The 20,833-nt window shown below is 46.0% G+C and overlaps 1 protein-coding gene across 2 annotated transcripts in view; it reads right to left on the bottom strand.

The window, feature by feature from the left end:
* Positions 1-20,833, bottom strand: part of LOC118376836 (low-density lipoprotein receptor-related protein 8-like) — a 212,158-nt gene that overhangs the window by 96,207 nt on the left and 95,118 nt on the right. For both annotated transcript variants that reach the window (XM_052463390.1, XM_052463391.1), the window contains exon 4: positions 13,349-13,477. In XM_052463390.1, coding sequence (XP_052319350.1) covers positions 13,349-13,477 — 129 coding nt within the window. The remainder of the gene's footprint in view (positions 1-13,348; positions 13,478-20,833) is intronic.

Here is a 20,833-nt window from a genome sequence, read left to right as displayed (position 1 = left end):
CAGTACAGTGATATACAACCTCCCTATTCCCCAAGTGGCCATACAGTACAGTGATACACAACCTCCCTGTTCCCCAAGGGGCCATACAGTACAGTGATATACAACCTCCCTGTTCCCCAAGGACCATACAGTACAGTGATATACAACCTCCCTGTTCCCCAAGGGGCCATACAGTACAGTGATATACAACCTCCCTGTTCCCCAAGGGCCATACAGTACAGTGATATACAACCTCCCTGTTCCCCAAGGGGCCATACAGTACAGTGATATACAACCTCCCTGTTCCCCAAGGGGCCATACAGTACAGTGATATACAACCTCCCTGTTCCCCAAGGGGCCATACAGTACAGTGATATACAACCTCCCTGTTCCCCAAGGACCATACAGTACAGTGATATACAACCTCCCTGTTCCCCAAGGGGCCATACAGTACAGTGATATACAACCTCCCTGTTCCCCAAGGGCCATACAGTACAGTGATATACAACCTCCCTATTCCCCAAGTGGCCATACAGTACAGTGATACACAACCTCCCTGTTCCCCAAGGGGCCATACAGTACAGTGATATACAACCTCCCTGTTCCCCAAGGACCATACAGTACAGTGATATACAACCTCCCTGTTCCCCAAGGGGCCATACAGTACAGTGATATACAACCTCCCTATTCCCCAAGTGGCCATACAGTACAGTGATACACAACCTCCCTGTTCCCCAAGGGGCCATACAGTACAGTGATATACAACCTCCCTGTTCCCCAAGGACCATACAGTACAGTGATATACAACCTCCCTGTTCCCCAAGGGGCCATACAGTACAGTGATATACAACCTCCCTGTTCCCCAAGGGCCATACAGTACAGTGATATACAACCTCCCTGTTCCCCAAGGGGCCATACAGTACAGTGATATACAACCTCCCTGTTCCCCAAGGACCATACAGTACAGTGATATACAACCTCCCTGTTCCCCAAGGGGCCATACAGTACAGTGATATACAACCTCCCTGTTCCCCAAGGGGCCATACAGTACAGTGATATACAACCTCCCTGTTCCCCAAGGGCCATACAGTACAGTGATATACAACCTCCCTGTTCCCCAAGGGGCCATACAGTACAGTGATATACAACCTCCCTGTTCCCCAAGGACCATACAGTACAGTGATATACAACCTCCCTGTTCCCCAAGGGGCCATACAGTACAGTGATATACAACCTCCCTGTTCCCCAAGGGGCCATACAGTACAGTGATATACAACCTCCCTGTTTCCCAAGGGGCCATACAGTACAGTGATATACAACCTCCCTGTTCCCCAAGGGGCCATACAGTACAGTGGTATACAACAGTGATATACAACCTCCCTGTTCCCCAAGGGGCCATACAGTACAGTGATATACAACCTCCCTGTTCCCCAAGGGGCCATACAGTACAGTGATATACAACAGTGATATACAACCTCCCTGTTCCCCAAGGGGCCATACAGTACAGTGATATACAACCTCCCTGTTCCCCAAGGGGCCATACAGTACAGTGATATACAACCTCCCTGTTCCCCAAGGGCCATTGAGGCCTCCATAGACCTTTCACTAGTAGAAGGTCACGTTGAAGGCAGTTTAAAGTTTAGGCAGGCTGGCCTTGTCCACTGGAGAATGACTCAACAGATAACCTTTTCTACTAATGCCATAGACACATTTACAGAACAAAGACAATACTGGGCGATAATGAGGAGAAAGAAGCAGCACACTCATCCACAGGGGAGAGATGACAACGGAGGGAGAGATGATAGAGAGGGGGAAGAGAGGTACGTTTTCTTCCATCGTGATGTCAGTATTATGACTACACGTACAACCAGGACTATGAAGGACGAAGGGCGAGATAGAGGAGAGAGAGAAAAAAAGAAAGAAGAGTTATTGTTCATGGTGTAGCCAGACAGTTATGAAGACCACACTTATCCAGCCAGGATTATAGGGGAGAAGGGATACTGAAGCATGAATCCCACTATCGTCTGGTCCCACCCAGACCTGTATTGTATGTGCACTAGTCTAGCAAGCAAACTCCTTGTGACTAACATTATAATGCCATACAATAAATAATTCGGGAAAAAAAGGTACTACTGTACTACTGTAACCTAAAAGGGTTATGTCCCCATAGGAAAACCCTTTGAAAAACCCTTAATGGTTCCAGTTGGGATCCATGAAGAACCCTCGTGGAAAGGGTTCTACGTACAGGGTTTTACCTGGAACCAAAAAGTGTTCTCCCATGGGACAGTCGCAGCTGTCCCCATAGCAGTATGGTCATTTGACCAGTTTCTCATTAGCAGCTAAATAATCCCGCAGTAACAGGACATGTAAATGACTGTTTGGATTATAGTTCTTGGATATTTTTTGTAGAGATTTTGATAAATGTTTTCGTTAGGGCAAATCAAGCCTGAAATGTTAAAGTGGAAATGACAAAACCTTAGAAGCCTTTTTAAATCTCAAATTCACTCCTGCATCAATAGTGTGATCAAATTAAGATCCCACATCTGTACATACAGTACATTTAGGGTTGCAAAAATTCTGGTAATATTTCCAAGATTCTCTGGTTTTCCAGAAATACTAGTTGAGAAATTCCTGGTAAAAGGATGGAATAAGAAGGAAATCTGAGAATCCTCCAAACATGAGTCCTGTCAATTTTGCAACTGTAGTCAGAAGGGTTAAACTAACTCCTACAGTACAGTCAGAAGGGTTAAACTAACTCCTACATTCCAGCCAGAAGGGTTAAACTAAATCCTACACTGCATTCAGAAGGGTTGGCTACACTAACTCCTACTCTGCATTCAGAAGGGTTGGCTAAACTAACTCCTACTCTGCATTCAGAAGGGTTGGCTAAAATAACTCCTACAGTACAGCCAGAAGGGTTGGCTAAGCTAAATGCTACAGCGCATTCAGAAGGGTTGGTTAAACTAACTCCTACAGTACAGTCAGAAGGGTTGGCTAAACTAACTCCTACTCTGCATTCAGAAGGGTTGGCTAAACTAACTCCTACACTGCATTCAGAAGGGTTGGCTAAACTAACTCCTACACTGCATTCAGAAGGGTTGGCTAAACTAACTCCTACACTGCATTCAGAAGGGTTGGCTAAACTAACTCCTACTCTGCATTCAGAAGGGTTGGCTAAACTAACTCCTACTCTGCATTCAGAAGGGTTGGCTAAACTAACTCCTACAGTACAGTCAGAAGGGTTGGCTAAACTAACTCTTCTGACTTCTTCTGCATTTGATTAAGTAACAGCCATTTTCTAAAATTGATTAAATTATAATTGTTCCTCTAACTACTCCACACAATACCCCATAATGACAAAGCGAAAACAGATTTTTAGAAATGTGTGGTAATTTATTAAAAATAAAAACAGAAATACCTTATTTACATACACTACCGTTCAAAAGTTTGGGGACACACCAACTTGTCCTTGTTTTTGAAAGAAAATCACATTTTTTGTCCATTAAAATAACATCAAATTGATCATAAATACAGTGTAGATATTGTAAATGTTGTAAATGACTGGAAATGGCTGATGTTTTATGGAATATCTACAAAGGCGTACAGATGCCCATTATCAGCAACCATCACTCCTGTGTTCCAATGGCACGTTGTTTTAGCTAATCCAAGTTTATCATTTTAAATGGCTAATTGATCATTAGAAAACCCTTTTGCATTTATGTTAGCACAGCTGAAAACTGTTGTTCTAAATAAAGAAGCAATAAAACTGGCTTTCTTTAGAATAGTTGAGTATCTGGAGCATCGGCATTTGTGGGTTCAATTACAGGCTCAAAATGGCCAGAAACAAAGACCTTTCTTCTGAAACTCGTCAGTCTATTCTTGAATGAAGGCTATTCCATGCGAGAAATTGCCAACAAACTGAAGATCTCGTACAATGCTGTGTACTACTCCCATCACAGAACAGCGCAAACTGTCCCTAACCAGAATAGAAAGAGGAATGGGAGGCCCCGGTGCACAACTGAGCAAGGGGACAAGTACATTAGAGCGTCTAGTTTGAGAAACAGACGCCTCACAAGTCCTCAACTGGCAGCTTCATTAAATAATACCAGCAAAACACCAGTCTAAACGTCAACCTCAGTGCATGTCAGAGCAAAAAACAAGAAATTAGGTCAAAGGAATTGTCCGTAGAGCTCTGTGACGGGATTGCATCGATGCACAGATCTGGGTAAGGGTACCAAAATATTTCTGCAGCATTGAAGGTCACCAAGAAGACAGTGGCCTCCATCATTCTTTAAATGGAAGAAGCTTGGAACCACAAAGACGCTTCCTAGAGCTGGCCAACCGTCCAAACTGAGCAATTGGGGGAGAAGGGCCTTGGTCAGGGAGGTGAACAAGAACCCGATGGTCACTCTGACAGAGCTCCAGAGTTCCTCTGTGGAGATGGGATGAGCCTTCCAGAAGGACAACCATCTCTGCAGCACTCCACCAATCAGGCCTTTAAGGGAGAGTGGCCAGACGGAAGCCATTCCTCAGTAAAAGGCACATGACAGCCAGCTTGGAGTTTGCCAAAAGCCCCCTAAAGGACTCTCAGACCATGACAAACAAGATTCTCTGGTCTGATGAAACCAAGATTGAACTCTTTGGCCTGAACGCCAAGCTTCACATCTGAAGGAAACCTGGCACCATTCCTACGGTGAAGCATGGTGTCGGCAGCATCATGCTGTGGGGGTGTTTTTCAGCAGCAGGGACTAGAAGACTAGTCAGTATTGAGGGAAAGATGAACGGAGCAGAGTACAGAAATAACCTTGAAAACCTGCTCCAGAGCACTCAGGACCTCAGACTGGGGCAAAGGTTCACCTTCCAACAGGCAAATGACCCTAAGCACATTGGCAAGACAACACAGGTGTGGCTTTGGGAAAAAAACTTGAGTGGCCCAGCCAGAGCCCGGACTTGAACCCAATCGAACATCTCTGGAGAGACCTGCAAATAAAATAGCTCCCCATCCAACCTGACAGAGCTTGAAAGGAATGGCAGAGAAGAATGATGGGAGAAACTCCCCAAATACAGGTGTGCCAAGCTTGTAGCGTCATACCCAAGCAGACTTGAGGCTGTAATCGCTGCCAAAGGTACTTATTAAACAAAGTACTGAGGAAAGGGTCTGAATACTTATGTAAATGATAAATGTCAGTATTTTATTTTTTAATAAATGTGCAAAATTTCTAAAGACCTGTTTTTGCTTTGTCATTATGGGGGATTGTGTATAGATTGATGACGAAAAAAATACAATTTAATCAATTTTAGAGGCTGTAACGTAACCAAAAATGGAAAAAAGTTGAGGGTTCTGAATGTTTTCTGAATACAATGTACATACAGATGTGGGACAATGCTAGATGTAAACAGGACAGTTAAGATTAAAGATACGACCTAAAAGACATCCCAGATACGACCTAAAAGACATCATTCTCATCATTATCAGAGTAAAAAGCAAAAGGCTCTCCTATGGGATAACATTGTTTGTTCTTCTGTTCTATACCAGACATACGGAGATCTTGTTAAACTGAACTGATCTTTTGTTCCAGGGACTTCACCAGCAGGACATGGGAGCCTGCCGGTTCAATTTCACCAGCAGAACATGGGAGCCTGCCGGTTCAATTTCACCAGCAGGACATATTGGACTCGTCAGTGTATCTGGAGCTATCGTAGCTGGTTAAAATTGTATAACTTGCAGTGAACACACAAACAGATACATACAGACAGACACATGCACATGTGCCAGTAAAAGTTCAATAAGGGAGCACAGTGGACACATTATTTTGTCTAGTACCCAGAGATCCCATGAGACAGGCGTGCTCCTTCCTGCTGAGAAGACTTCAGTGCCTGTGTGTGTTATTCACAGAGATAATATATAATATATATGCCATTTAGCAGACGCTTTTATCCAAAGCGACTTACAGTCATGTGTGCATACATTCTACGTATGGGTGGTCCTGGGAATCGAACCCACTACCCTGGCGTTACAAGCGCCATGCTCTACCAACTGAGCTACAGAAGGACCACAGAGAGAGAGCAAGGGAGAGAGAGAGAGAGAGAGAGAGAGAGAGAGAGAGAGAGAGAGAGAGAGAGAGAGAGAGAGAGAGAGAGAGAGAGAGAGAGGGGGGGGTGGGGGAGGAGGGAGAGAGAGAGAGAGAGAGAGAGAGAGAGAGAGAGAGAGAGAGAGAGAGAGAGAGAGAGAGAGAGAGAGAGAGGGGATGGAGGCAGAGAGAGGGAGAGAGTGAGAGACGGGACAGAGACAGCAAGAGAGAAAGAGGCAGAGGGAGAGGGGGAGAAAGAGGGAGGCAGAGAGAGAGAGGGGCAGAGAGAGGCAGAGAGAGGCAGAGAGAGAGAGAGGCAAAGCGAGAGAGAGAGGCAGAGCAAGTGAGAGAGGCAGAGAGAGAGAGGCAGAGAGAGAGAGGCAGAGAGAGAGAGAGAGAGAGAGAGAAAGAGAGAGGAGGCAGAGAGAGAGAGGCAGAGAGAGAGGCAGAGAGAGAGAATGAGAGAGACAGCAAGAGAGAGAGATGCAAATTGGGGAGAGAGAGAGAGAGTGAGAGAGAGGCAGTGAGAGAGAGAGAGAGAGAGAGAGAGAGAGAGAGAGAGAGAGAGAGAGAGAGACAGAGAGAGGGGGGAGGGAAGCAGGGAGAGAGGGAGCGGGGGGCCGAGAGAGGGGGCAGAGAGGGGGGGGGCAGAGAGAGAGAGAAGGGGCAGTGAGAGAGAATGAGACAGAGAGAGAAAACGAGACAGAGATAGGATGCATAGTGGGGAGAGAGGCAGAGAGAGAGAGAGAGAGAGAGAGAGAGAGAGAGAGAGAGAGAGAGAGAGAGAGAGAGAGAGAGAGGCCGAGAGAGAGAGTGGCTGAGAGAGAGAGTGGCTGAGAGAGAGAGAGAGCGTGAGGCAGAGATTGAGAGAGAGAGCGAGAGAAAGAGGTTAGGAGAGAGAGGCAGAGAGAGAGAGAGAGAGAGGCAGAGAGAGGGAGAGGCAGAGAGAGGGAGAGGCAGAGAGAGGGAGAGAGAGGCAGAGAGAGCGTGAGGCAGAGATTGAGAGAGAGAGCGAGAGAAAGAGGTTAGGAGAGAGAGGCAGAGAGAGAGAGAGAGAGGCAGAGAGAGGGAGAGGCAGAGAGAGGGAGAGAGAGGCAGAGAGAGCGTGGCTGAGAGAGAGAGTGGCTGAGAGAGAGAGAGAGCGTGAGGCAGAGATTGAGAGAGAGAGCGAGAGAAAGAGAAAGAGGTTAGGAGAGAGAGGCAGAGAGAGAGAGAGAGGCAGAGAGAGGGAGAGGCAGAGAGAGGGAGAGGCAGAGAGAGAAAAAGAGAGAGAGATGTGGAAGGCAGGATTCAACTAAATGCATAACTTTACCTGTGGATGGCTCAATTAGAAAAACGCCTCGCCGCAATTTACTTGCTGAATGGAGTGGAGAGAGTTATGTTTCCAAGAGGGAGCACAACAGTCTCTAGAGTCCAGGGTTTCCGTTAGCTGGTAATAGCCGGCTTTTGGCCTCACATGTTTTTTTAAAGCCAATCCATAAAATTGACACCAGCCAATTGTCCGGGATAAAAAAAAACTAAACATTGCAAAATAATGTTTTTTTTAGCCTATTTACTGATGGGAGTACCAGGTAATGAAAAACATTTGGCCGGTCATGCTTATCGATCTATGGGTTAATTTGCATACTTTTGGGGAATTACATTTGGCGCGTGTATATTCATTATGTATCTTATTTATCACATTAACAAACAGCTAAAAGATACAGAGCATTTAAGTGGGATCTGTCAGCTTTAAGTGGGATATCTGTCAGCTTTTAGTGGGATATCTGTCTGCTTTAAGTGGGATATCTGTCTGCTTTAAGTGGAATCTGTCAGCTTTAAGTGGGATATCTGTCAGCTTTTAGTGGGATATCTGTCTGCTTTAAGTGGGATATCTGTCTGCTTTAAGTGGGATATCTGTCTGCTTTAAATGGGATATCTGTCTGCTTTAAGTGGGATATCTGTCTGCTTTAAGTGGGATATCTGTCAGCTTTAAGTGGGAGATCTGTCTGCTTTTCTTCAGGTTTGGTCAATTGTTCAGGAGAATTCAGGGTACTAAATTAAATCAAATGGATTTATATAGCCATTCTTACATCAGCTGATATCTCAAAGTGCTGTACAGAAACCCAGCCTAAAACCCCAAAACAGCAAGCAATACAGGTGTAGAAGCACAGTATCATACTACAGTATTATACTACAGTATTATAATACAGTATTATACTACAGTATTATACCACTGCAGTCACGGTAAAAACGTTTTCTTAAATATCAGATCTAGCATTAGGTAACCCGACCAACATAACTCCCAATCCAAACATGACAGCATCCATATTCTGAAGTCACCTCACACAAAAATTTGACTGTAATGACAGAGGGACTTTTGTCTGAGCTGCGGGAGTTGTGTCACAGCAACAGTGGTTCACTTCCTAATATGGATGCCTTACTATATACTCTACAAGCCCAGCAGTGTTTCAGCTCTAGGGGACTTCCTAATATGGACACCTTACTTTATACTCTACAAGCCCAGCAGTGTTTCAGCTCTAGGGGACTTCCTAATATGGATACCTTACTATATACTCTACAAGCCCAGCAGTGTTTCAGCTCTAGGGGACTTCCTAATATGGACACCTTACTTTATACTCTACAAGCCCAGCAGTGTTTCAGCTCTAGGGGACTTCCTAATATGGACACCTTACTTTATACTCTACAAGCCCAGCAGTATTTCAGCTCTAGGGGACTTCCTAATATGGACACCTTACTTTATACTCTACAAGCCCAGCAGTGTTTCAGCTCTAGGGGACTTCCTAGTATGCATGCCAGGGGCCCTGGCCTGGACTCACCAGGAGAGGCGGTCTGAAGGGGTCAATGGAGAAATCAGAATGAGAAAGGGATTAGTGCAGGATAGAGAGGCTCTCTATGGACCCAGACTGACAGGATAGAGAGGCTCTCTATGAACCCAGACTGACAGGATAGAGAGGCTCTCTATGGACCCAGACTGACAGGATAGAGAGGCTCTCTATGGACCCAGACTGACAGGATAGAGAGGCTCTCTATGGACCCAGACTGACAGGATAGAGAGGCTCTCTATGAACCCAGACTGACAGGATAGAGAGGCTCTCTATGGACCCAGACTGACAGGATAGAGAGGCTCTCTATGGACCCAGACTGACAGGATAGAGAGGCTCTCTATGGACCCAGACTGACAGGATAGAGAGGCTCTCTATGTACCCAGACTGACAGGATAGAGAGGCTCTCTATGTACACAGACTGACAGGATAGAGAGGCTCTCTATGGACCCAGACTGACAGGATAGAGAGGCTCTCTATGGACCCAGACTGACAGGATAGAGAGGCTCTCTATGGACCCAGACTGACAGGATAGAGAGGCTCTCTATGGACCCAGACTGACAGGATAGAGAGGCTCTCTATGGACCCAGACTGACAGGATAGAGAGGCTCTCTATGTACCCAGACTGACAGGATAGAGAGGCTCTCTATGGACCCAGACTGACAGGATAGAGAGGCTCTCTATGAACCCAGACTGACAGGATAGAGAGGCTCTGAACCCGGGAAGACAGGATGGACCCAGACTGACAGGATAGAGAGGCTCTCTATGGACCCAGACTGACAGGATAGAGAGGCTCTCTATGGACCCAGACTGACAGGATAGAGAGGCTCTCTATGGACCCGGGAAGACAGGATAGAGAGGCTCTCTATGTACACAGACTGACAGGATAGAGAGGCTCTCTATGGACCCAGACTGACAGGATAGAGAGGCTCTCTATGGACCCAGACTGACAGGATAGAGAGGCTCTCTATGGACCCAGACTGACAGGATAGAGAGGCTCTCTATGGACCCAGACTGACAGGATAGAGAGGCTCTCTATGAACCCGGGAAGACAGGATAGAGAGGCTCTCTATGAACCCGGGAAGACAGGATAGAGAGGCTCTCTATGAACCCGGGAAGACAGGATAGAGAGGCTCTCTATGAACCCGGGCAGACAGGATAGAGAGGCTCTCTATGAACCCGGGCAGACAGGATAGAGAGGCTCTCTATGAACCCGGGCTGACAGGATAGAGAGGCTCTCTATGAACCCAGACTGACAGGATAGAGAGGCTCTCTATGAACCCGGGATGACAGGATAGAGAGGCTCTCTATGAACCCGGGATGACAGGATAGAGAGGCTCTCTATGAACCCGGGCTGACAGGATAGAGAGGCTCTCTATGAACCCGGGCTGACAGGATAGAGAGGCTCTCTATGAACCCGGGCTGACAGGATAGAGAGGCTCTCTATGAACCCGGGAAGACAGGATAGAGAGGCTCTCTATGAACTACGGCTTAAAAACCTGACAAGCTACACTGAGCAAAAATATAAACACAACATGTGAAGTGTTTGTCTAATGTGTCACAAGCTAAAATAAAATATCCCAAAAATGCACAAAAAGCTTATTTCTCACAAATTTTGCCCACAATTGTTTTCACATCCCTTTCAGTGAACATTTCTCCATTGCCAAGATAATCCATCCACTGCATGATCATTACACAGGTATACCTTGTGCTGGGGACAATAAAAGGCCACTGTAAATTGTGCAGTTTTGTCACACAACCCAACGCCAAAGATGTCTGAAGTTTTGCATTGAATGTTCATTTCTCTACCATAATCCACCTCCAATGTTATTTTAGAGCATTTGGCAGTACGTCCAACTAGCCTCAAAAACCACAGACCACGTGTACGAAGTCGTGTGGGCGAGCGGTTTGCTGATGTCAACGTTGTGAACAGAGTGCCCCCTGGTGGTGGTGGGTTTTTGGTATGGGCAGGCATAAGCTACGGAAAACAAACACAATTGCATTTTATCGATGTCAATTTGAATGCACAGAGATACCATGATGAGATCCTGAGGCCCATTGTCGTGTTTTTCATCCGTCGCCATCACCTCAGGTTTCAGCATGATAATGCTCTGCCCCATGTCGCAAGGATCTGTACATGTCCCAGTTTTTCAATGGCCTGCAAACTCACCTGACATGTCACCCATTGAGCATGTTTGGGATGCTCTGGATCGATGCGTTCGACAGCTTGTTTCAGATCCCGCCAATATCGAGCAACTTCACACAGCCATTGAAGAGGAGTGGGACAACATTCCACAGGCCACAATCAACAGCCTGATCAACTCTATGTGAAGGAGATGTATCGTGCTACATGAGGCAAATGGTGATCACACCAGATACTGACTGGTTTTCAAAGCCACGCCACTACTTTTAATTAAGGTATCTGTGCGTTGGACTAGTAACCGAAAGGTTGCAAGTTCGAATCCCCGAGCTGACAAGGTACAAATCTGTCGTTCTGCCCCTGAACAGGCAGTTAACCCCACTGTTCCTAGGCCGTCATTGTAAATAAGAATTTGTTCTTAACTGACTTGCCTAGTTAAATAAAGGTAAAATTAAAAAAATGTTAAAATATCTGTATTCCCAGTCATGTGAAATCCATAGATTTAGGGTCTCATGTATTTATTACAACTGACTGATGTCCTTATATGAACTGTAACTCAGTAAAATCTTTGAAATCTTTTCAGGTTGCATTTTGATTATTTCAAGAAGGCATTAGATCTTTGCCACTTTGATTCAGACTTCAGACTTCAGTTCATTTAACCATAGGAGTGTTATGGGCAGAGTGGTATAGATGGATTTTACACCTTGGTTCAAAAACACAATCATATACTATATATACTATTTCAAATAATAACTTAAGCTGAGCATGATTGAGTTTACCTGGCGCAATGAGACCACTAGATTAGAAGAAGAAGAAAGAAAACACTAAAAATAATTTCAAAATGGAAAGATTTCTAACAGTATTCGAACCCAGGCCTGGTTTTAAGAGGTTTTTTGTAATTGTCTCTTAGCTCTGCAGCGCTGTAGTAAATGCAGGCTCACAGACCATATCTGGGAGGAGTAAATAGTTGTTTCTGATTTCCAATACACACGGTGGAAATAGGACTGTGGGCTTTCTGAGGAAAAACACATCGAGCTGATTGAGGTGAAGAAGTGAAATGAAGCCACACAGAAACAAACTCTGGGACTCAAATGATAGTAGGAAAACATACAGCATATTTTTCTCTCTGCTCCCCCCATCTGAGGGAAATACGAAAGGGTTTCTCCCAGTGAAGCTTCCTGCGCCACGGTGGAGCTCCAATCATCCAGTCTCCTGCGGTACTGTCACTACAATCAATTTTTCCCAACGTGCGGGAGAGACGAGGGAGGGAGGGAAGGAGGGAAAATGAGAAGCTGAGTCTTTCACGTTGCCTTGTAAAGTAGGGCAGGAGTGTAGTCACGTGTGTGTGTGTGTGTGTGTGTGTGTGTGTGTGTGTGTGTGTGTGTGTGTGTGTGTGTGAGAGAGAGTGTGCAGAGAGGCACCACAGTGACGCGTGATTGGGTAGAGGGGAGTGCAGAGAGGCACCATAGTGACACGTGATTGGGTAGAGGGGAGGGTGACGCCATCATCCATGGTTGATGGATTGATGCTTGCATCATGCGAGACTGGATTGGGTTGAGTTGTGGAGACTCTTGCTATCGCTATGGTTGCGATAAGTCATGGTAGACACCAAAGGTTCCGGCGGCCGCCAAGGGCAAAATCTACACTGATTCTTACATTTCATATTGAATTTGCAACCTTTGATTTGGCATCAAAGTCAATGTATTTTCTTAGCAGAGCTGACTTATTCATTGGCCCTTTATTCATTGGAGTCTCAAACGGCACCCTATTCCCTACATGGTGCACTACTTTAGACCCTATTCCCTACATGGTGCACTACTTTAGACAGGCTCTGGCCAAAAGTAGTGCACTAGGCAACAGGGTGTAATTTGGGAGCCGTTGTGTCCTCCGTCGTCAGAAGATCAATCAAACGGAGAAAAGAACCCCCAAAATGGCCCATAATGGAGGAAACGGAGAACTGTGATCAAAAGAATCCGTTCTATTGGTTCCTTTGACCCCACACACTCACGGCATGTCACACGGTCGTGGGCTCATTCAAAGCTCTGTAAAATCCTAACCTGGGACGTGTGTTCAAACACAATGAAGTAGGGTAACAGCCGTTGCCATTCCTAAAGGGCGTGAATACAAAAGCTAAGGAGGCAAATGACTGACACAAACAGTGGTACTTCTACAGCTTAGTGGTTCAAGGGTTAAAGGTAGTTAAAGGTAGTGTCCAGGTAAAATCCAGTGCAGTCAGTGTGTGGGACTATTGCCCATCCACAAATTAAGGACACCTGTCTCAGCCAATGGGTGGTTTCTATGGCGTTTGATTGACAGCTGTCCATCACACTCACCGGCGGCGCAGTCCTCCTCGTCCGCCCCGTTCTCGCAGTCCCGCTCGCCATCGCATCGCCACGACAACGAGACACACTTGTTGGTGGAGCCGCCGCAGTCAAACTTCTCCAGAGGACACGTCTGCTTGCCTGGAGGGGAGAAAGGGAGGTTATGTTCCATTCCAACACGTTGCAACCTTCTCTGCTGCCCTCACTCACTTCACTTGGCACATCTGAGAGGCTTGGGTAGGTGGGTTAGGGGTAGGTAGGAAGGGTTTAGGGTCTAACAGACTAGGGTGTATAGAAGGGTTTAGGGTCTAACAGACTAGTGTGTATAGAAGTGTTTAGGGTCTAACAGACTAGTGTGTATAGAAGTGTTTAGGGTCTAACAGACTAGGGTGTATAGAAGGGTTTAGGGTCTAACAGACTAGGAGGGTGTATAGAAGGGTTTAGGGTCTAACAGACTAGGTTGTATAGAAGGGTTTAGGGTCTAACAGACTAGGGTGTATAGAAGGGTTTAGGGTCTAACAGACGAGGGCGTATAGAAGGGTTTAGGGTCTAATAGACAAGGGCGTATAGAAGGGTTTAGGGTCTAATAGACTAGTGTGTATAGAAGGGTTTATGGTCTAACAGACTAGGGTGTATAGAAGGGTTTAGGTCTAACAGACTAGTGTGTATAGAAGGGTCTCTTGTAGTGATGTGTGTTTTAACATATAATATAAATATTATTTATTAATCCCAGCCCCCGTCCCCGCAAGAGGCCTTTTGCCTTATGGAGGCACTCACTGTAAATAAGATGTTTTTCTTAACTGACTTCTCTAGTTAAATAAAGGTTAAATTAAATCAAGATGTTGTTCTCTCAACCCTGAACAGACAAGACAGGAACAACACAGCAGATGTACCAGTTGGCAGAAGAGAACAACATCTTCTGAGAGAACCCAGCTCAGTAACCACAACAGTGGTGAAGAGAACCCAGCTCCCTAACCACAACAGTGGTGAAGAGAACCCAGCTCAGTAACCACAACAGTGGTGAAGAGAACCCAGCTCCCTAACCACAACAGTGGTGAAGAGAACCCAGCTCAGTAACCACAACAGTGGTGAAGAGAACCCAGCTCCCTAACCACAACAGTGGTGAAGAGAACCCAGCTCCCTAACCACAACAGTGGTGAAGAGAACCCAGCTCCCTAACCACAACAGTGGTGAAGAGAACCCAGCTCCCTAACCACAACAGTGGTGAAGAGAACCCAGCTCACTAACCACAACAGTGGTGAAGAGAACCCAGCTCCCTAACCACAACAGTGGTGAAGAGAACCCAGCTCACTAACCACAACAGTGGTGAAGAGAACCAAGCTCCCTAACCACAACAGTGGTGAAGAGAACCAAGCTCCCTAACCACAACAGTGGTGAAGAGAACCCAGCTCACTAACCACAACAGTGGTGAAGAGAACCCAGCTCCCTAACCACAACAGTGGTGAAGAGAACCCAGCTCCCTAACCACAACAGTGGTGAAGAGAACCAAGCTCCCTAACCACAACAGTGGTGAAGAGAACCAAGCTCCCTAACCACAACAGTGGTGAAGAGAACCAAGCTCCCTAACCACAACAGTGGTGAAGAGAACCCAGCTCCCTAACCACAACAGTGGTGAAGAGAACCCAGCTCCCTAACCACAACAGTGGTGAAGAGAACCCAGCTCCCTAACCACAACAGTGGTGAAGAGAACCAAGCTCCCTAACCACAACAGTGGTGAAGAGAACCAAGCTCCCTAACCACAACAGTGGTGAAGAGAACCCAGCTCCCTAACCACAACAGTGGTGAAGAGAACCAAGCTCCCTAACCACAACAGTGGTGAAGAGAACCCAGCTCACTAACCACAACAGTGGTGAAGAGAACCCAGCTCCCTAACCACAACAGTGGTGAAGAGAACCAAGCTCCCTAACCACAACAGTGGTGAAGAGAACCAAGCTCCCTAACCACAACAGTGGTGAAGAGAACCAAGCTCCCTAACCACAACAGTGGTGAAGAGAACCCAGCTCCCTAACCACAACAGTGGTGAAGAGAACCAAGCTCCCTAACCACAACAGTGGTGAAGAGAACCCAGCTCACTAACCACAACAGTGGTGAAGAGAACCCAGCTCCCTAACCACAACAGTGGTGAAGAGAACTCATCTCAGGAACCACAACAGTGGTGAAGAGAACCCAGCTCACTAACCACAACAGTGGTGAAGAGAACCCAGCTCCCTAACCACAACAGTGGTGAAGAGAACCAAGCTCCCTAACCACAACAGTGGTGAAGAGAACCCAGCTCACTAACCACAACAGTGGTGAAGAGAACTCATCTCCGTAACCACAACAGTGGTGAAGAGAACCCAGCTCACTAACCACAACAGTGGTGAAGAGAACTCATCTCCGTAACCACAACAGTGGTGAAGAGAACCCAGCTCACTAACCACAACAGTGGTGAAGAGAACCCATCTCAGTAACCACAACAGTGGTGAAGAGAACCCAGCTCACTAACCACAACAGTGGTGAAGAGAACCCAGCTCACTAACCACAACAGTGGTGAAGAGAACTCATCTCCGTAACCACAACAGTGGTGAAGAGAACTCATCTCAGTAACCACAACAGTGGTGAAGAGAACCCAGCTCACTAACCACAACAGTGGTGAAGAGAACCCATCTCAGTAACCACAACAGTGGTGAAGAGAACCCATCTCACTAACCACAACAGTGGTGAAGAGAACCCAGCTCACAAGCCACAACAGTGGTGAAGAGAACCCAGCTCCCTAACCACAACAGTGGTGAAGAGAACCCATCTCAGTAACCACAACAGTGGTGAAGAGAACCCATCTCACAAGCCACAACAGTGGTGAAGAGAACCCAGCTCAGTAACCACAACTTCTGGTGAAGAGAGAGAGAGAGAGAGAGAGAGAGAGAGAGAGAGAAGAGGGAGAGAGCAAGAGAGCGAGAGAGAGAACGAGAGAGAGAGGTAGAAAGAGTGAGGGAGAGAGAAAGAAAGTGTGAAAATATCTATCCTATCCTCAAACCGATGGCCCTTTCATTAACTACACACTTAATCCCCCTCCGTCGCTAACAAGGGAATCAAATACCAACCGTGTCGCTCGACACTAAGACAACGTAGTGATTGATTCGATTATGCTAACTTGTGACTTCCACAAGCTGTCGCTGTAGTTGTGGCTAATGTGTTTTGTTCGAGAAAGGGGCCCTAAAGGCCAAATAAAAGCCAATTTGTCAGAGGCAGAGTGACATTTGCATTGCAGTTGTTTACCGGTGGAGTGACAAATGAAGACTCAACATCTCGACTTTTATGACACAGGAACTAACAGGGATTACGACATTTGTAGTACAATAGTTGGCTCACTGACACTGAAGTTTCTATGATGTGAGTTTCTATGATGTGAGTTTCTATGATGTGAGTTTCTTGTTTTGATCTGTATGGCCTCACCTGTAAGTGCAGGTAACTGCCAAAAGAATGGAAACCCTTGAAATAAATAAGCAATATAAACTTTATTGAAAGCAAGTGCTTCCACACAGGTGTAGTGAGTTAATTAAGCATTTTGCATCCCATCATGCTTAGGGTCATGTATAAAAAATGCTGGGCGGGCCATTATTTTGGTTACCATGGTTATGCCCCATAGGATGACAACACCCCCATCCACAGGGCACGAGTGGTCACTGAATGGTTTGAAGAGCATGAAAACGATGTAACCCATATGCCACGGCCGTCTCAGTCACCAGATCTCAACCCAATTGAACACTTTATGGGAGATTCTGGAGTGGCGTCTGAGACAGCGTTTTTCACCACCATCAATAAAACACCAAATGATGGAATTTCTTGTGGAACAAAGGTGTCGCATCCCTCCAATAGAGTTCCAGACACTTGTAGAATCTATACCAGGGTGGATCTATACCAGGGTGGATCTATACCAGGGTGGATCTATACCAGGGTGGACCTATACCAGGGTGGACCTATACCAGGGTGGATCTATACCAGGGTGGATCTATACCAGGGTGGATCTATACCAGGGTGGACCTATACCAGGGTGGATCTATACCAGGATGGATCTATACCAGGGTGGATCTATGCCAGGGTGGATCTATGCCAGGTAGTACCAGGGTGATCTATACCAGGGTGGATCTATACCAGGGTGGATCTATACCAGGGTGGATCTATACCAGGGTGGATCTATACCAGGGTGAATCTATACCAGGGTGAATCTATACCAGGGTGGATCTATACCAGGGTGGATCTATACCAGGGTGGATCTATACCAGGGTGGATCTATACCAGGGTGGATCTATACCAGGGTGGATCTATACCAGGGTGGATCTATACCAGGGTGGATCTATACCAGGGTGGACATATACCAGGGTGGATCTATACCAGGGTGGACCTATACCAAGGTGGATCTATACCAGGGTGGATCTATGCCAGGATGGATCTATACCAGGGTGGACCTATACCAGGGTGGACCTATACCAGGGTGGACCTATACCAGGGTGGACCTATACCAGGGTGGATTGAAGCTGTTCTGACGGCTCCTGGTGGCCCAACACCTTGAGAAACTATGTTGGTGTTTCCTTTATTTTGGCAGTTACCTGTACAGTACGGTGTGTATTTCAAAGCATGTTGACCCATAGATATCTCTCCTTTCACGGTCGTATGTCATATATTGATACATCACATGCTGACTTTATGTGATTGTGCAGTTTCTTCTACACCAGCGTTTCCCAAACTCCGTCCTCGGTGACCCCAAGGGGCGCATGTTTTTGTTTATTACCCCTAACACTACACAGCTGATTCAAATGAGCAAAGCTTGATGATTAGTTGATTATTTGAATCAGCTGTGTAGTGCTAGGGACAACAACAACGACAAAACGTGCACCCCCTTGGGGTCACCGAGGACGGCGTTTGGGAAACGCTGGTGTAGAAGGATCATATGTTTGACCTTTGTCTTGTTGCCGTTTTGTCCAGCACGTCTCACCATTAAAGAAAAAGGGAATTGTAACCAGAGCTGGGTTTAAAAAATAGTACGTGTTTTTCCTTAAACACTTTCGCTGTGCTTGATTGAGTTTGCCTGGCGCAATGGAGCTAATAGAATAGTTCCAAAAGTGCAAACCCTGGACCATTTGGCGCTCAGGGAGGCTCAATCAAGCACTTAAAGTATTGGGGGGAAAACAAATACCATTTCAACCCAGGTCTACACTACAGCCCTACAAGGCAGCCAGAGAGTCAGTCAATGGGTCGTACTGCCTGGTGGTAGGGAGGTTGAGAGAGTAACTTGGCCCAGGCAGCTGAGCAGAAGAAATGGCACCAAACGCTCAGACGACACACACACTAAGTCACGGACAGATTTACTGCTTAATTAAGCTGGGCTAGCGTAGCCACGTCCCTCTCTGTGAATTATGGGTCAGGTACAAGAACGCTAGCTAAGCTACAGTATCAGCCTGCAACGTTACCTACCATTAGCATAACTAGCGTCAGCATACTACTGTATTCATGGCTCATGCAGCTTACTCACAGTGAATAAGGCATTGTTGTTTACCACAACATGTGTATGGTTTGGGTTCAAATGCAGGTCGTCATGGGGGATGTGGCATGAATCAGTACACGTGAAGACACGTTATTATGATGCTAATACATTGGCACTGATGAGTACAGTACACGTGAGCAGTGAACTGTGAAAACATGTTACTTACAGCTAATGTGAAGTAAGCAATAAAAATAAAGAAATGCTCACACACACACACACACACACACACACACACACACACACACACACACACACACACACACACACACACACACACACACACACACACACACACACACCCCCCACACACACACAGACAGACACACAACCCCTCTACACACACACACACACACACACCCCTCTACACACACACACAGACAGACACGCACACTCCCCCCCCACACACACACACAGACAGACACACAACCCCTCTACACACACACACACACACACACACACACACACACACACACACACACACACACACACACACACACACACACACACACACACACACACACACACACAATCCCAATTAAATACATATCTTTGCATAACTAATATCCTCTGCGTTATTCAGCCAGTCATTACTCATTACTCATTACCTCATTACCTCTAACAGTGAAACATCTCGATAGGGTTGAAGCTCAATATCTACAAAGAGACAACTGTCTGAGGCTGTTTTCATTAACCTCCTCCTCCTCATACAACTATCCATAATCCTCTGTGTCATTCAACATCTAAAATGGACCAAAATGGTTTTATTAAATCAGATGTCTATCAATAGAGAGTATATGTGTATCTTCGGGTATCAAAGGCTTCTTTCGGGAAAAGCTACACCGAAGCTTATATTATTATATTATTATAGCTTATACTGTTTGCGATCTTTCCTGCAGCTGCACAGAGCTGTCACTCTAAAATGCCTGCTGCATGTGTCACATTATATGGAAATAAGAATTTGTTCTCAACTGACTTGCATAGTTAAACAAAGGATAAATAAATACAAATAATAATAAATCAAATCAAGCAATGATGGATATTACCAACAGTCGGTGCTTGAAGGAGAATTTTAAAAGGCACTAATTGTATGTGTGCCGGGACTCATTACAATGTTACAGTACCAGTGTTCATATTTGAGAATTAATATTCTGTAAGAGGTGTAAGTACTCCAGTAGAAAATTTGAGGTGCCTGTACTCTGTACTCTGTACTCTGTGTTCTGTACTCTGTACTCTGTACTCTGTACTCTGTGTTCTGTACTCTGTACTCTGTACTCTGTACTCTGGACTCTGGACTCTGTGTACTCTGGACTCTGTGTACTCTGGACTCTGTGTACTCTGGACTCTGTGTACTCTGGACTCTGTGTACTCTGGACTCGGCCCTGTCTAAAAGCCTCACCCTCTTTTTCAGGCCCAATTCAAGAACTGCCAACAGTCATCTTGGACCGAGCTCGAAGGGGAATAGGAAAAAAAATACAAGTTACACATTTTAGCCAATGGTGATACATCCTGTCTGTAAAACTGAAATGTTATAGATTCCGTGATAGTAATGTAAAGGTCAGGTTAAAGGTTACATTTCAAATCAGGCTGTAAAGCCGAACTTCCTGGATGTGGAACTGAATAGAGATCTGAAGAGAAATGGGAGTCCTTTCTGCTGTTCTGACATGGGAGTCCTTTCTGCTGTTCTGACATGGGAGTCCTCCTCACTGTTCTGACATGGGCGTCCTCCTCACTGTTCTGGCATGGGAGTCCTCCTCACTGTTCTGACATAGGAGTCCTCCTCACTGTTCTGACATGGGCGTCCTCCTCACTGTTCTGACATGGGAGTCCTCCTCACTGTTCTGACATGGGAGTCCTCCTCACTGTTCTGACATAGGAGTCCTCCTCACTGTTCTGACATGGGAGTCCTCCTCACTGTTCTGACATTGGAGTCCTCCTCACTGTTCTGACATGGGAGT

This window comes from Oncorhynchus keta, chromosome 15, assembly GCF_023373465.1.
Source record: "Oncorhynchus keta strain PuntledgeMale-10-30-2019 chromosome 15, Oket_V2, whole genome shotgun sequence".
NCBI classification, from domain to species: Eukaryota; Metazoa; Chordata; class Actinopteri; order Salmoniformes; family Salmonidae; genus Oncorhynchus; species Oncorhynchus keta.
The sequence above is the reverse complement of the archived record's forward strand: the minus strand, read 5'-3'. Positions and strand labels throughout refer to the sequence as shown.